We start from the raw sequence: 18,963 nt of genomic DNA on the forward strand, positions 1-18,963 counted from the left end.
TTCAAACTTTGAATGATTAAATTTTTGTTAAATCAAATCATTTACAAAACTAGATTTTAATTGAAGAAAAATTTAATCATTTAATAAATTTTTGAATCTATTTGGTTTTTCTATGTATTTTCGTCAGGTTTAAATTCCCGGGATTCCCGACTAAAAATACCGGGAATCGGGTAGTGAAAAATTGGCAAAATTCGCGGGAAATTTGTACCTGGAATTCTCGGGATAAAAACCCTAAAAACAACTATTCAACTTTTGAGACCAAGAACGAATCAAGCCAATATCGGATATTCTGTTCCAAAGTGAACAGATAGCGTTCTCCATCGATCGAAACAAATAGCAGTTGGACGGGGAACGATCTGGACTATAAAGCGGGCGAAGAAAACTTCCCAACCTCTTCATTATTGATACCTTTTAACAGTTATTGTAACATGTGACCGATCGTTGTTAGTCCGCTTTTACAATGCAGAAATTGAAAGGCAGACATTTTTCTCATTCTCTTGAACCTGCCTAAACCTTTTACAATCGCGAAATTAATAGACAGACAGAAATTGTTCGTTTCCTTTTTACGTTCTTTTTCGCAATGTGAATATTTACATTGTTAAATACATTTTAACATTGATGTGAAGCAAAAACATGAAAACTGCGAAAAGTGGAAAAGAGAATCAAAAAATGTCTAGTACAGATAGTTCCAGTTTACACCATGATTTTTACGACGCGTCGCGACATCGTTTTTTCTTAATTATCTTTTGAAGTTGCTTTTACTCCACCCCTCTTATCGCGAAAAAAGTCATCGTGTGAATCCCGTGATAGTCGTGTACTACCTCTTCAATCCCTCGCCAACACACTTCATCTATTTGCCTTTCAATTTCTGCATTGTAAAAGGGGACTTATGATGAAATATTACTGTTTCATGTCTGGCCGCATATTCGGTCCTAATAGATAGGAAGCTTTTTGCTCTTTACTTTTTGAGTTTTACAACAATCTTCATGAAGTAATGCCTCCAATTCTTGGTCTTCAAATTTTTTGTCTGGCATGGGTGATATTTGTCTTCCTTGTCAAAGTCACCGCTTCTGAACCGCACAACCCATCTCTTGCACATTGAAACCGATGGAACGCATTAACTTTATGCTGTGGTGAGCAATAGGTTTGCTTCAGCGGCACTTTTTTTTGGTCAAATCGCACTAAATTGGTCGCCAAGTCTTTTATACTCCGCGAGAAATAATCATTCATACATAATATCCATCGTGGGGTTTGATGTGTGGCACATACATTTATAGCCCAGTCCTGATGGAACCACATGTCGTTCAAAAGAAATTGGTTATCATTGGTCTGTAGTGCACGACGTTGACGGAAATTACCTTAACACTGTCATTTTCGAATTAGTACGGATCTAAATCGGATCAAAATAGTAACCTCGTTTGGATACGGCTATTTTGCTTGTTCATCCAAAATATGTTAAATGTGAAATGTTCGAAAAAATTCATTCTTAATTGCATTTTCGAATCAAAATAAATTTTATCTCTTAACTATTCCGTTAATGAATTCATTATGAATTAATTCATAGGCATAATTTATGTTTACTTCAAATACTCTTTTGAATTAATTCCTTTGAAATTTCATTCTTTATAGAACTAGTCTCTTATTGGATCATTTAATTTTCTTGAATTCGAATCCATAGCAAAATAGCTTTAAAAATGTATGGAATGATTTAATTTTTTCAATACAAATCTATTACAAAAAGACCTAAATAATTTTTTTTTCATTAACTGTTGTAAACGATTAGAAGCAAAATTTAATGATTAACAAATATTTCAATTCAATTTCTATTATATCTGAATTAACAAAAATTTAATCAATCAAAGCTTGAATGAATTCTGTTATAAATTAATTCAATTCAACGATGAAAATTAATCCTATTTAAATTAAAGCCTTTGAAATAAGCTAAAGAATTAGATGTTGGTAATGGATTTATGGGATGATTGACTGACATTTTTTAATTCCGAATTAAGATTATAGTGAAATAAGCTCAAATTGAATCATTCAATCTTATTAAGCTATTTTGTAATGGATTTGAATTAAAGAAAACTTCAAAAATTCAATAAGGAATTAATTCTACTAAGAATGAATTCTCAAAAGAATAAATTAATTCAACATGTTTGAAGTACTAAGGAATTAATTCGTACCGAATGCATTAATGGAATGGTAGAGACAAATAAATGAATGAACAGATTTTTTTTTAATATTTGCCGGGAATGTAAAAAGTCCGGGAAATTAGGAACTCTAATTTCCAAAAATAGCTTTAAATTGGTACAAAATTTATGAGCAATAATTATCTATAACATTTAATTTTAGGCATTACGAAACTTATGATCATTATTCCCAAATGTTTAATTTTATCTTCTTTTTTTGTCTTCTTCATCGTTTTTTTTAGGTTGACATTGAAATCAATGGAGAACCTGTAGATATTCACATGAAATTAGGTGAATCCGGTGAAGCTTTTTTTGTAGAAGAATGCCCCGAAGAAGATGTTGAAGAATTGCCCGATAATTTGGCCACCTCGCCAATACCATCAAATCATTTTCCCGAAAAATATTTAAACAGCAATAATATCGAAAATGATGCTGATAAAGAAAAGTAAGTTTAACTTAAAAAGTATAAAACAAATTCAATTAATTAGATTTTGTAATATAAAAGTGGTTTAGATGATTTCAAAGAAATTTGTTTTCACTGTAAATTTAAACACATAAATATGATACAATAAGTAACGATTTTTTTATGCCCTCCACTTAGATAATAGACAATATTGGTTCAGTATTATATTTACAGGCCTGTTCTGAAAATCATTTTATATCAAAATGATTTGAAATCATAAAAAAGGTTTTCTGTGCATAAACAGTTTTAAAATTATGTAAGTTGATTTAAAATCAGTTGCTTATTTTTCTGAGGGGGACCTTGTATGGGGACTAGAGAGAAATGTTGCCCGATTTCCGCCATACTTTCATAATTTCAAATTACTTAGAACTAATTTGTGCAAACTTTATCAGGATTGCCGCATAATCAAAATATTTATGACTTATCAAACAGTATTCCGGGGAGACATTTGTATGGGGACTAGGTGGAATCATGGACCGATATTGCCATCTAGCTGCTTTCGTTTGCTCCCTATTGTGTTTTCAACAGACAGACCGACGGACAAAGCTAGATCATCTTAGAATCTTATATATACAAATGTGGGTCTGCGGCAAATATTTTGATATGTTACAAATAAATATACCCCATCTTTTTTGATGTTGGGTATAAAAATACTAAAATGATGATTTACTGAACAGATACAAATCTTACATATGATTTCAAAACAGTTACTGATTTTAAATCACTTGAGAACAGGCTTGAATTATATTTGATTCAAATCATTCAAGATATTCGGTTCAATTTGATGTTTTCTGAAGTTTGTGGACACAATATTTTTTGGCCAATTTTGTTTGATTAAAATATAATTAACATAATGAGTACTTAATATTTTTTACGTAGAATTAAACCATTTAAAACCTTCTAAATAAAAATCAGTCAATTGTTTATTAAATGATTGGAGGGTGTAAAAAACGATTTATAAGAATTTAGTACTTTGGCTTGTTTTCTATAAATGTACCTACAATATTTTGTACTATAATTATTAAAATAATAATTGTTCGATGTTTTAGTAGCACTTTGAACTTTAAACACATACCGCATTTTTCATAATCACTAACTAAAACGGTTTACGAATATGATTTCAAACATTTTTCTATTATTATTTTAATCTTTTAACTAAAAATTAGATTGTTAAATACAGAAATTATGTATGAGTATTTATAATTTGTAGATTTGACTGTTATTTAGTTGAAAATACACTTTTTATGTTGTTAAATTTATTTTCTAAATTATTATTTGTTATTAGTTTTATTTTATTTTAAATTATCTTTTCTTTTTTATTTATTTATTTTTTTAATTCATCATTTTATCAACATAGAATCGCTAGTGATGAACTACAATTGCCATTACCATTGCCTAGACGTAATTCCATAGATTTTTCCAAAGAGTCACCCAAGGATGAGGAAATCTCAGTTAAATTTGAAAATCAAGTTTCTGATTACAGTCACAGAAGGTAGTATTTTTAAGTTTTAATGTCTGTCTACAGCATGTTAAATTGTTTAAAATATAATGTGTTTTTGTGATTTTAATGTTGTTTAAGCAATACACAAATAATTGAAAAGAATATTTACTAATTAATTGCAATTTCATTGCAGACACACTGATAATGTTCTGGAAAGACCTAATTTGAGTAAAAAAATCAATGAGTATACCACACAAAAACTGCGTCAAGAATGGGCTGAACATGAAGAGATATTTCAATTTGATGCATTAGATAAAGATAAGGACTGGAGCAACAGTACTCAAACAGAAGATAAACCTATCGAATTTGTAGCCAAAGAAGAGCCAACATTACAAGAAACTAACCAAACTTCAACAAACATTGATATCACCTTAACTTCACAGTCGCTGGAAGAGACTAAAACTCCTTCAATATCCATTACTAATGTCGCTAATCAACAGCAACAACAATTGGAACTAATCAATTCTAATAGCAACAGCAATAAGGAAGAATCAAAGAGTAAAAAGAAGCGCCGCAAGAAGTCACAAATGAAGAAGAAAAATGCCCAACGCAAATCCTCTTCGAGCAGTTCGGTGGGCAGTAATACGCCCCAAGATGGTGGCGCCACCAATGATGACAACAAACAGGCCGAAGATGCTGATACTAGTTCAATATCGATCTCAAACAATACCACCAATTCATCAAATGATGAAGCCTCTCCTAAATCGGGTGAACAAGTTTCGGCTGGTTTGGTAACCGCCATGGGCGGCGATGAAAGTCCCATTTCAGAGACTTGTCAAACCTCACCCATCACACCAAATACCACTCGTATACCCGATTTGGATATACATTTCTTTTCGGATACTGAAGTTACCTCATCGGGTGGTAATGGTCCCATGGGTGCTGGTCGTGGTGCTGGCCGCCCTTCTACACCCATACAAAGTGATAGTGAATTGGAGATATCGTTGCGTGAAAAAGAAACCGATAGTGATTTAATGACCAATTCGGCTTCATGGAAATGGGGTGAATTGCCCACACCCGAGCCCAAAGATCAGTCGGACAATCAGGCAGCTCAGGCGCAGGCCAAACGTAACTCAATGCTTAGCAATATGTTTAATTTTATGAAAAACAATAATAAATTACGCAAAAATGCCAATGACGGTGGTGTGTATTTGTCCGATTTGGATACCGAAACAATGGATCCCGAAATGTTGGCCATGTATTTCCCCTCAGCCTCATCCAAAGAAACATCGCCAGCCATACCAGTCTTACACTGCAATGAGGATGATCGTGAGAGTGGCAATGGTACATCTCTGCCTCACTCGCCCAGTTCTTTGGAGGGACAAAAGAGTTTAGATTCCGACTATGAAGATGGCAAACTGCAAGAGGGAAAGTAAGTTTATTATTTAAAATTCACTTTAATCCAATTTATAACATAATTAATATTTCTTTGCAGATACTTAGACTTTGTGGCCATGTCTTTGTGTGGTCTCCAGGAAAAAGGTGATCCTTCCGATGAGGAATTTGAACGTCATTCTATTAAATATAAAGATGTAAGTATTTTATGTGCTATTTTGTTTTAATTGGGATTATAAAGCATATTCATATTTGTTTTGTTTTTGTTGAAAATTCTAATGGCATGTTATTTATTATTTGCAACGACACTTTTCTTTAAAGAAAATTACACGCTTTACACACAAAATTTTGCTTGCTTTATTTTCTATGTTTTTTTATGTGCGGGGATATTTTTAAATAAAGTCTGCTTTTTATGTTTATTGTTTGCAGAATATGAAATTTTGAATATCATTTTAAAGAACTGTATTTTTGTTAAAGTTATAGGAGTTTCGTTAATTTCTTAAATTTAATTAAAGTTTCTACAACATTTAGTTCTAAGTACCAGAACGATTCGGATTTTTGCTAAAAAATTTCCACAAAAAAAATTATTTTTAAAGGAAGTTTAAGTACGGGAACGCTTTCATGTCAACTCTGACTAAAACTCTCAAATCTTACTACACAATTTTTACTTGAAATTACACATGATATTGAGAAAATTTCAAATGAAATTGCTAATATCTACTTTAGATTGGGAATTTTATAAATTACTAGCTTCCCGGCAAACGTTGTTCTGCCATAGCTCACACAAAGTTTGAATAGTACTCCAGATATGCAATAATAAATTTTTACTTTGTATGGGAGGTGCCATACCAATTGTTCCTATAATGGTCAATTGTGAATCTAAACCATCCAGGGACCCACTCAATCACACGCATCAAATTTCATCGAAATCGGCCCAGCCGTTAAGGAGGAGTTCAGTTAATAACACACGTACAGAAGAATTATATATATATAAAGAATATTCGACAACTAGATAGATTTTTCGGATTGTACAGCTGTCTCTAAGTTTACAATCTTTTGCCGGACCCCGGCCACCATAACACGCTTTTTACAGGAAGGCAAATTAAGGTTAGCTGCTTCGAAATTCTAGGTATCCCTTTTCACCTCTTGGACCAAAGAAGTATGGATGGCGCTCAACATCTCAGTTGAAAGTCGAACTATTCTCCTACGATTTAAAACCCGAAAATTTTAGGGGTTGTCTTCGACAGCCTCCTTCACTTCTCAAGGCACGCAAATTACATCAACCAAAAGGTTACAGGAACAAGGTTCTTAATGCTATAGCTGGCACCTCTTGGGGAATGTCCTTAATTATACTGTCCTAGTATGGACTTCATTCCTTAGTGACACCCAATGACGAAGTTTACAAACGGCTTAGAATACTGATCTCCGCATCGCAACGGTTGTGTCAAGATGACGAATGTGGATCATCTACCAGACCAGGTTACTGTCGGTCAGACAACATAATGTGTTGTTGACTAGACAGTTCCAGTTGGCATGCCATCTGCCGAGTCACCCCAACCGTCAGATTCTGATGCAGGATCCCATGCTCCGCCACATCTGGATGGACTTTCGACGCTTTCACAGCGATATCCAAGGCGTCATACCATCGGAAGTCGACTGACTGTCAATTGCAGTGCTCAGAAAACATTGAATCCAGAAAATTCAAATTTTCTCAATTTCAATTTTGAATTTAAATATTTTTTTTGGAATTCTCTCAATTTTAAGATGAAATTCTCAATTTTATTTGAAGCTTTCTCAATTTCAAGATGAAATTCTCAATTTTAGTTGAAGCTTTCTCAATTTCATTTAAAATTCTCTTAATTTCAATGAAAAGTGGTTATTAAAAGTACTTATGTTTAGATTTGAACAAAAGCAATTAGATAAAATAGTTTATAAACATGAAAACAACAAAAAGGGAAAATTTTTAGACAAACATGGCAAAATTATCCAGCCAGAAGCAAGATTATCAGCATAGCAGCAAGATTTGCTGCCATATTGGACAAAATGTCCAAATTCTACTACAAATTTCAACTCCAAATCAAAAACTCAATGTTGTAAAATGTCTTAGACGATTCACTTGGTTTACTAATTTGCTAATAAAAGGACTGCAAACTTCAAATAAAGTGCAAATATATTATTTTGCTTTTGTGCAACTGTTATAATTCTGATGCGAATACCTTTATTATAATTCTAAAAAAATAGAAAGCACTTTAACAATTCCTTCTTTTTTGGTTTCACTTACTAATAAACTGCCTTTAGTTTTAGCAAACAGCAATCATATGAAAACAATTAATCTCAATTAACTTAAATACACTTAAAACATAACTACAGCTACTACTATAATCATCACTTATTGTATAATGTCTTAGGTCTGTGAAAATCCCAGCATCTTCTCATCGCCTAATTTAGTTGTACGCCTAAATGGTAAATACTACAGCTGGGCGGCTGCATGTCCAATTGTCATGACCATTATAACATTCCAGAAGCCTTTAACTAATGTAAGTTTGTTTTGTCTTGTTGTGAACAATTAAAGAAGAAAAAAAAAACACACACACTCTCTCTTTCACACACGATCATACAATAATATCATAAAAAATCTTAAATAAACTATTAATAGAATTCTTACAAATCTGTTTAAAACTTAATTTTATTAATAAACAATTTTGTCTTTCAAAAAAACAAAATAACAAAGGATGCCGTTGACCAATTAATGGTTAATGCTAAACAAGATGCTGTAGTGGCTGCTGATGCCATAAATAAGGCTGAAGAAGTTGATGGTGGTACTCCCACCGGTACACAAAATCAAGCCAAACGTTCTTGGTGGTACTGGAGACGTTCACAAAATGTTAACAGCACAGTCAGTGTTGCAAACAATGCCTCAAAGACTGGTAAATTAGATGAGAAACAAGATGATAAGGGTAAGTAATTATACATACATATCTTTTGTTAAATGTTCCAATTTATTTTTTAATTTTTCTTATTCATATTAGAAAATGATCAAAATGCTGTGGCTACACAAACAACACGTCCCAATTCGCCCGATATTAGTGATCGTACTTTAAGCAAAACCGATTCTACCATGAATGCTGAAAATACCTCAGCCATAATGGATAATATGGAGGATTTATCGCAAGCTTCATCCAAAAGTGAATCCACAGAAAATAAAAACAAATTGGAACGTTACAAAAAATCATTGCGTTTAAGTTCAGAGTCAATCGTAAGTTGAAACATAAAACAATACATATATTTTATTATAATTTCAATATCGAAATCAATTTTCGATACGAAAGCTTAATTTGGTCCCTGTATTTATTAATTTCTCTCTTTTTATTTTTTCAATTTCTTAGAAAAAACTTAACCTAAAAGAGGGCATGAACGAAATTGAATTTAGTGTAACCACCGCCTATCAGGGCACCACACGCTGCAAATGCTACTTATTCCGCTGGAAACACAATGACAAAGTTGTCATTTCCGACATCGATGGCACCATCACAAAATCCGATGTTTTGGGTCATCTTCTGCCCATGGTCGGCAAGGATTGGGCTCAACTGGGTGTTGCTCAACTATTCTCGAAAATCGAACAGAATGGCTATAAGCTATTGTATTTATCGGCACGTGCCATTGGCCAGTCGAGAGCGACACGTGAATATTTACGTTCCATACGTCAGGGTGATGTTAAATTGCCCGATGGCCCATTGTTATTAAATCCTACTTCCTTGATATCGGCATTCCATCGTGAGGTGATTGAACGTAAACCGGAACAATTCAAAATTGCCTGTTTGTCGGACATTAGGGATTTGTTCCCTAATAAGGATCCCTTCTATGCGGGTTACGGTAATCGTATCAATGTAAGTTTTTTTTATTTTACTTAATTCTGTTGTAGATTTTCTTTTGAATTTACATAGTTTGGGGAGAAATAATGAAAGCAAAACAAATTATAAAGAGAAGCTTATCAGATAGAATCAGGGCTTCGAATTAATTAATAAAATTTCAGCTTAATTCACTAAAATCTTAAATCGGAATTAAAAAATGTCAGCCATTCATTCCAAAAATCCATTCCCAAAATTAAGTCTTTAGCTTCCGAAATGAAAATTATAATATATCTCCAATGATTCACGAGCTACCGAACTTTTACGTTTGCCTTTTCAATTCGGACACAAATATCAACTTCGGCTTAAAATCTATAGCGATCGTGTCCCTTTTCTGTTCCTCTTAGTGTGAAAAACAGGCTTAAGTCCGAAATATAAAACAAACAAAAAAAATTTAAGTGAAATCAACTTATTTGAGACACACTCCAATAAATATAATAATTTTATGTTATTTTTTCTAAATTTTCGGTTTTTTTAAATATCAAATTTCGTTTATTACAATTCTATTGCAACGCCCATTTAATCTGGGCGTGGCATTATTTAAATCATAAAAACATAGATTAAATAAAATAATAATTATTTTTAAAAACTCAAAATCCATTTATTTATATAAAAATAAACATATTACAGTTTCTAATTTTGTTCGAGAATATTCGTGTGGAACTTAAAACTATGGAGGAAAACTAAGTCCAAAAGAATTGCATATTTTTAGGCATTTATGAAAAAATAAAATGTATGAGAGAAAATCTAAATAGAAATTAAATTACTATAATTATACCCTTCACCTTCGTGAGAAGGGTATATATAAGTTTGTCAATCCGTTTATAATTTCTACATTTTTCATTTCCTACCCTATAAAGTATATATATTCTGGATCCTTATAGATAGCGAAGTCGATTAAGCCATGTCCGTTGGTCTGTTGAAATCAATTTTCTGAAGACCCCAGATATCTTCAGAATCCAAATCTTTAATAATTTTGTCAGACATGCTTTCGAGAAGTTTGCTATTTAAAATCAGCAAAATCGGTCCACAAATGGCTGAGATATGAGGAAAAAACCAGGACAACCTAGATTTTTGACCTATATCTGGATACTAAGTCATTAATATAGACAATATGGATATCTAATGATAGATATTTCAAAGACCTTTGCATTGACGTATATAAAACCATAGTAAGTCGGACTTACAATGGGTCAAAATCAGAACAATATTTTTTAACCCGATTTGGTTTTTTTCATCAAAAGTTTTTTTTCGCTAAATAGTAAAAAAAAATTTTAAAAATTTCAAAAAAACAATTGGAAAAAAAATTTTTTCAAAAAAATGAAAAAACTGCAAAAAAAAAAAAATTTGTTTCCCTAAAAATATTTAAAATTTTTATTTTGAAGTATAATTTGGTGAAGGGTATATAAGATTCGGCACTTATTTTGAATATGTTTGAATGATTTTTAAGATTATTAACAGCCGAATACCGAAATTCTAACAAGATTGCTTTAGAGGTATAGAAAGAAACATAAAATAGGGATAGTAATTAAAAACCATTTAAGTGAAACTCACAAAAATAACTTTAGAAGTTTTAATATTAAAAAGAAAATCATTTCAATAAACACATGTTTCTATTATTTTAGGATGTCTGGGCTTATCGTGCAGTTGGTATACCCATCAAGCGTATATTCACCATTAACACTAAAGGAGAATTGAAACATGAATTAACACAAACATTCCAATCTTCGTAAGTACCAAAATTTTATTTTTTTTATTACAACTATCCTTTACATATTAAGCTAAACATGTCTCCTCTTCATTTAATTAATGTTTGAGTTGTATTGTATTAAAAAGTAAATATGGTGTATTGTGCATAAAATCTATCACTTATATAATAAATTGCTAATAATCACAAACTTACTTATCAATAATACAAGTGGAAAGGTGTATCTGTATTAAGATCTTAAATCACTGCTATACCATTAATATACACACTTATATTAAAACATTATTATAATGGTTACATAATGGTTTAAAACTATTTGAAGATTAAATCATTTACAGCAAAAACACATTCATTATTAAAACTCACTATTATTTATATACATACGTATACATTATATTATGAATTGGCAATTATTATTGAAAAAAAAAACGTAATCTATATTGAAAATTACAATCAACTACTATAAATAACTTATACAAATTAAATCATACTTGTTCTTTGTATGTAATAATCATAAACAAATCGTTAATCTCTCTCTATCCTTTATAAATATAACATAAATTTAAAAATGCATTTTAGTTGTTAAGCTTTTTGTAATTTTAATATCATGATGGAATTTAAAGCTGAGGACGAAATAAAACTATTAAAAGAGGTTTTTAATTTAATTTTAAGAAATTAGCCCCATTTTCACCAAGTTATTTTTTAACATAAAGTTTTGAAAAGTCAGGAAATTCAGCAGAAGAAGAAAGAAAACCCAATCCATAATTAAAGAAAAAATCTAGTACAAAAAATATATGAGAGAATCAATAATTGATTAACATTTTCAATTGGGTCATCTGTGGTCTTTGGAAAGATCGATAATTTACAACACTATCTATACATATTCAAAACTCAAGATACACAGTTTCGAGAAGAATATTTTTGAATATTTAATAGTCTTCTTTAAATAAGTTATATCCATAAACAAAACTTAATTCAAATTGATTTTTTTTACAAATTTATTACTCCTGTTAAGGGCTTTGAATAAATGAATTTAATTTTAGTTTAATTCACTAAAATTTTAAAACGGAATTTAAAAATGTCAGCCATTAAATCCATTCCAAAAATCTCATTCTTTAGCTTTATTCAAAGGCTTTTATTTAAATAGAATTCATTAATTTATAACAGAATTCATTCAACGTTTGAATTGAAAAAAATTGATTCGAAAAATTTAAGACTTTTTGTAATAGATTTGAATTGAAGAAAAATTTAATCATTCAATACATTTTTAAAGCTATTCTGTAATGGATTTGAATTAAAGAAAACTTGAGTGATTCAAAAAAGGCATTAATTCTATAAAGATTGAATTTTTAAAGGAATGAATTCAATACTTTTGGATTACTAAGGAATTAAGACAACGAATCAATTCGTGCTGAATGTTATAATGGAATTTTTAAGACAATATATTTAATCAAATATTACAAAACAATATCATAATTTTAAGTAAAATTATAAAACATTTCTTTTTAGTTTTATTTCGCCTTAAACTTTTAACATCCATTACATTAATATGTATTTGTTTTATGTAAAGAGTTTCGTTATTGTTTTATTTTTTTCGCAAACAACAAATTGTATTTTATTTTTTCAAAATTCTTTTGTTTTAACGACACGCCACTCTACAGTGGTTATATCAATCAATCACTAGAAGTAGATGAACATTTTCCTATGCTGGATAATGATGATTACGATTATAAAACAGACATTTTCGATGACGACGAGGAGGAGGATGAACTCAAATTCAGTGATACCGAAAGTGATGGAGAGGAGATTTTCAGTGATGAATATGCAGATGATCAAGATGATGGCATAGTGGTCGATGTATCGGAATCATTAAGTCCCAATGCATCGCTTAATTCCCAAACACCCATAGGTCATGCGGTAGAAAATAGAGAAGGCAATTCGTCGCCCGCAGCAGCAGTACTAATCAATGCATCTCTCTATGTCAACTGAGGCAGAAGCTAAAAACAACCTCTAAAAGCTAAACATGAACAAAAATGTTTTATATTTTTTATTATTATTATTAATTATACCTAAACTTAGTGTTTTTTTCGACAACTAAATTGTGATATTTATTACCTGGTTATTTGTATGCAATTGAATTGCTTTTAACTTTTAAATTTAAACAAGAACTATATATTTTTGAAGTGTATTTAAGGTTTCTGTGTGAGTTTTTACCATAACATTACATTACTCTAATGTTATCTAAACTAAATCTATTATTTAGTTATAAGTAAAGAAAAGTATTGTTATTTATCTTTAAATATGATAATATTCGGTTATTAAACCCATTAAGTTATTTAATCTTTAAGTTTATTTTATTTGTGTTTTATCCAAATATTTAAAAAGCGTTACATTTAGTACCTCTTTTTCTATTTTAAATTTGTAAATATTTCTTTAGTTGAATATATTTTAACAAAAATAAATGTGATGAAATTTTGAAAAATATTTATGTATGTATCAATTTTATGTTTATTTTTAAATATAAACAAATGATTTTTATTTAAATAATGTCTTTTAATTTTGCAAAAGAAAAATTATTTTAATTTCATATTTGGCAAATAAAATAGTATTCGAAATTCTTTTGTTTGGTTTTATTTTGTTACACCTAAAAAAAAAGAACAACAACAACAAAGAGATGTATGTATAGATAATTATTTATGTGTTGTAAGCAATTTTTACTAATATAGATTACGTTTTTGTGCCAATTTTTATGTGTATATTATATATGTATTATTAAAATGTTGTAATTTGTTTCTATTTATATATAAAAGGCAAATGCTCATTAGATGAGCTAGTTGTTAAAATGTAAATAGTTCAGATCCTAAACGTATGCTTTACTTTTTATATGTTTATATCTGGAAAACTATTTTTTATATGTAAACCTTAAAAAATTATTTATTTTTTCCATAGAAGTTATCAATTTGGTATCTAAAATTTTAGATAAAATATTTTTATTGGGTTTTCTTATTTATCAGGCGCCTAAAAGTAGGCATCGAAATTAAATTAAAATTTCATGTATCTTGACTCTTGCTCCTAAAACTAGGCTTTGAAATTAAATTATACCTATATGTTTTTCGAACCTACGAATATGTTATCAAAATATTAGCATACAACTCTCGATCTGATTCTGATGCCATTCTTTATAGTGTTTTATTCAATTGAAGACCTTTTGATCAAATAAGCCTAAATTTATCGGATTTCTGTGGTTGCAGTCTAGCTTCCCACTTATTTTTTGTATAATTTTTTTATTTCTTTTCCATTTTTTTAGCTTATACATAAATCAAATGATGGACTATTGATATTTTCCATTCAATTGCACTTTAAAAATTGAAAGTGGTTTCATTCCGAAAGAAATTTTCGTTTTACTTTTTCTGAAGAAGCGAAATACGGAATTAATTCCACTTTCGATCGGAATGAAATTCTGTGACAGGCCTGATAATTGGAACTTTTCCAAATATTTAAATAATAAGCCTCAATACAAACAAGTTCTTAAAAAAAATATTTTTTTAGTATTTCATTATTTACGTATGTATATTAACAACGATAAATAAGTACATAAGAGGGGGGACAATAAGTCCGCGTCTTTTTGAATTTCCCGGCTTTTAACTGAAAGGGCAACACTACTCCTGTCAACAGGCATCTGTCAGTTGACTCCTGTCAAAAATTTGAACAAGCTGCATCATTCATCAACAGTTCGAGAACTAATTTCCAATGCACACTGGCTTTTCTTCCGTTTTTTTTTTTTTTTGCATAAACTCTAATTTAAATGCAATTGAATTGAAATTTGGTTTGTATACATTTTTTATACTCCCAAGATGACCTGTCAAGTTTCATATGATTTGGGGCACAATTTCATATAGCTGCTCTATAGCCGATCTTCACGATTTGCCCCAACATTTTTGTTTATAAAGCTATTGAAGTGAAATTTGTTTTAATATTTTATGTTCCTAAGATGTCTTACCAAGTTTCATATGATTTGGAGCACTATTTCATATAGCTGCCATATAACCGATCTGGCCGACATTTTGACGTTTCCACTAAAAATATTATTTTTAAATTTTAATTTTTTCGAAAACGTGTGGATTCGGACAAAAAGGATTAGTTTCTTATTAATCTTTGGTTAATAACTTCTCACTTACAACTTTTTGCAACGCTTTGCCATGCAAAAGTACTGATCCACGAAACACAACTACACTTGTTAAGCTCATTCTAAAAATACATATAAACAAAACACGGTACAGTTGGACAAAAACACATAATAACGTCACAGACATTGGTAAACTATAGTTTTACATATCAGGACAAACGTTTTCCATATTAATTATTTTCACTTTTGTGTAAACTTTTCCCGCCAATTTCACACAAAACGTGTGGTACATAATAAACTTTCTTTAATAGCGCTCAAACAGAAAAGTATTGCTCCACATGTTGAAGTTAAATTTTTTTTCTAGGGAAAAAAACAGTGTGCAATGATTCCTACAAAGGAATAATTTTTAGGAATTACACTCTCTTGCTGTTAGTAAAGTTTTTACAGTACCTGTCTCACGAATTTTTATAATTTTTGAAACTGCTAATTAATTGAATATTTATTTATTTCTTATTTTGGTTTTTAAATTTTCGCAAATCTTGACTTTAGCCATTTTTATTAACTATTTAAAAAAGTTATTGTGTGAAAAAAATATTATAGATGTAATCGATTTAGTCATGTTCGTCTGTATGATGTAATCAACTTTCCGAAACCACCAAATATATCACAAAAATTTCATGATTTTTTTAAATAAAATGACAGAAAAAAAGTGTCAATTTCATGCCCAGTGTAATTATTCTTGAAATTTCAAAGGAAAAAAGCCAAATATTTGTCAAACTTAGTTTTTTATTTTTTTTTGTCAGGAATATTTGTCAGACTATGATTTTTATTCATAGTCTGAAAAAAAATGTCTAACACCCATCTATACCGATAGACACAGAATCACTTTCTGAGTCGATTAAGCAATGTCTTTCCGTCCGTCTGGCTGTCTATGTAAACCTTTTGCGCAAAATACAGGTCGCAATTTTGAAGATATTTCGGTAACATTTGGCATATACAACTTTTTTGGCCCAAGGACGAAGCCTATTGAAATTGGCTGAAATCGGACCACTATTTCACCTAGCCCCCATACAAATGTCCTCCCGAAATTCAACATTATCGGTCATAAATGTTTAATTTACATATATGTATAGTATCTACACAAATTTCGCTCGAAATAAGTTTTATAATTCGTGTCACCTAAGTTTAGGATGATCGGTCCACAATTAGTCATAGCTCTTATATAAGTCCCGCTTCCGAAAATCACTTTAACGAGCATAAATATCTTAAAAATGTTGGTATACACATAAAATTCAACAAAAATAACCTAGACATAAACACGACCTAATTTCATGGCGATCGGTCCATAATTAGTCATAGCACCCGCTTCCGAAAATAAATTATTGAAATTTTAAAAGAATACTGGGGCCGAATTACCGCCTCCGAATTACCGTATTCATTCAAAACTGATCGTAATTTTCTTATTTGAGATTATGGCATTCGATATCGAGTAAGAAATTTAGTACATTTTGTGATAATTTCGATATCGAAATCATTTTTTGATACGATAGCTCATTCGATCACTAATGCGGTAATTCGGCCTCTGTTTTTGCTCATTTGCTTTCTTACTTGTTAGTTCTCTTTTTTGCAGAAGTTTTGAAGTTGCCAGTGTTTTGTCAATGCTAAGAAGTATAACCACATTCTATAAATGTATTAAACTTGATTAAGCATTCAACGCAAAAATTTACTATACTGATCATAATTAAATTCTACGCAGAACTTTGAATTAATGAATTCAATTTAAGCATAATTCACTAAATTCAGAATAAAGACAATTTTGTAAATCATAAATCCATTATCAGCTAAAATTAGATAGCTTTAAATAAAGTTCATTTACCCTTCAAATTATTAAGTTTTTGTAAATTAAAATTTAAAACAAATTATATTAAAATATTTATTATTTTGCTTGATTTTTAGTCATTTTGAAAATTAATTGAAACAAATAATCTGAAGTATATGTGTAATAGATTTGAGTTGAATCATTCAATAAACCTCTCTTGTAATGGATTTAATTTAAGAAAATTTAAGTGATTCAATAAGGAATTGATCCTATAAATAACGAATTTTCAAACGAATGAACGTTTGAAGTACTTAGGAATTAATTCCTAATATATCCTTTAATGGAATGGAAAATAAATAAAATTTAACTTAACGCGTTTATGTACTTGACCAATTGTATATTTTCCATACTTGTGTTTTTGTTCAGCTAATGCAGCACATCGCTTTCTACATAATTAAAATCAATTTTCCTTACAATTTGCTCAACATTTCGACAGTTTTTTAAAAAAAAAAACCATGACAAATCCAATTTATATATTTAATCTACTATGTATGTTTACTTTTAAGTAGATTTAAAAATGTTTGATTTTAAATTAATAATGATTTTCACTTTCTCATTACAGTTACTGCAGTATGACCTACATTGTCGATCAACTATTTCCTCCCATCAAAGCCGACGAGGTAGGAGCGGTCGAATTTTCACATTTCAATTATTGGCGTGATCCCATACCAGAAATCGATTTGAATTTATTCGATAGCATTACAACCACTACAGGCTCAACCACAACACTAAATGGCAGTGTTGGCAGTGGTAATGTTTCAAATGATCATAGCAATATCATTTTAAATGGATCACACTCGAAAACATTAACAACCATTCCAGAAAATTAAAAAAAAAAATTAAACACAAAAACTAAAAAAATCAAAATGATTACACATCAAAAATCCAGACATTATTAAGCATTTTTTTTCTCATGAGTACGAGTATTTATTTTATTTCTTTTAGACATATTTGTGTTAATTACTATTACAGTTAAATTTTTCTGTTATTACCGTCATCATCATCATTATCTTCATTATTAGTTTATTATTATTGTCATCATTAGTGATTTTCATTTTAGAAAAAATTCTGAAAACAACTATTAATTTCGAATTTTAGAAATTGTTATTTATAATTATTTTTACATGATTTCTTATTTTTTTATATTTAATTATACGTATACTTAAATATTAGTAAACAAATATGAAATTTGTATGTTTAGTTATTCAACTATATTTAAAAAAATATGCAAAAACCAAAACCAAAAACATAATATAAAAAAGTTCCAATAACTTAGAACATACAAATATTTAAAATAAATACATACTTTTAAAATCCAATTTCAAGTAGGAGTATAACTTAAAAAGGGGGGCAAAATGAACATTGTCATTTAATAACTAAATAAATATGTAATAAGTTACAAAACAAATACATACTACTAATATTAATAATTTTTTAAAGATAAAATTTTAAAAATTAAATCATAAAAGAAAACTATGGAAAAAACAGTAAAATCTTTTTAGATGTAATATAATACATACATATAATTTTGTATAAATTAAATACATTAAACTTTTAAAATAAAAAATCCCTTAGAAAATTATGTTAACTTGGAAATTCTCAGAACTAAATTGGATTAAATGCAACAAAAACGTTAAAAAAATCATTTCCGTTTGAATTGTTTTACTACCAGCTTAATAAACAGCATACTTTAGGGCGCTACTCTAAAAACAATATTAATGTGATACACCCTGTTATGCCAATAATTACATTAACTAATATTTTAAAGCCTATCTTAAGGCGTACATAAAAACTAAAATTAAATAATCCACCCTGCTATCGAATTCTGAGCACTTGGTATTTTACCAAAATATT

General features: G+C 29.7%; 1 protein-coding gene across 4 annotated transcripts in view; it reads left to right on the forward strand.

Annotated features, from left to right (window-relative positions):
• The window catches only part of Lpin (phosphatidate phosphatase LPIN), a 98,356-nt gene extending 79,928 nt beyond the window's left edge, over nt 1–18,428 (forward strand). For 2 of the 4 annotated variants that reach the window (XM_065511466.1, XM_065511465.1), the window contains exons 3-12: nt 2,432–2,634; nt 4,010–4,144; nt 4,287–5,525; nt 5,589–5,685; nt 7,897–8,025; nt 8,220–8,445; nt 8,518–8,744; nt 8,875–9,375; nt 11,022–11,125; nt 12,766–13,651. In XM_065511466.1, the coding sequence (XP_065367538.1) occupies nt 2,432–2,634; nt 4,010–4,144; nt 4,287–5,525; nt 5,589–5,685; nt 7,897–8,025; nt 8,220–8,445; nt 8,518–8,744; nt 8,875–9,375; nt 11,022–11,125; nt 12,766–13,093 (3,189 nt within the window). In that variant the 3' untranslated portion in view covers nt 13,094–13,651. Of the gene's footprint in view, nt 1–2,431; nt 2,635–4,009; nt 4,145–4,286; nt 5,526–5,588; nt 5,686–7,896; nt 8,026–8,219; nt 8,446–8,517; nt 8,745–8,874; nt 9,376–11,021; nt 11,126–12,765; nt 13,652–17,671 lie in introns of those variants that run through there. The other 2 variants (XM_065511467.1, XM_065511468.1) reach the window with 2 other exon arrangements.
• The last annotated feature ends 535 nt before the right edge of the window (nt 18,429–18,963 follow it).

Source organism: Calliphora vicina, chromosome 5 (assembly GCF_958450345.1).
Source record: "Calliphora vicina chromosome 5, idCalVici1.1, whole genome shotgun sequence".
In the NCBI taxonomy this organism is placed as follows: Eukaryota; Metazoa; Arthropoda; class Insecta; order Diptera; family Calliphoridae; genus Calliphora; species Calliphora vicina.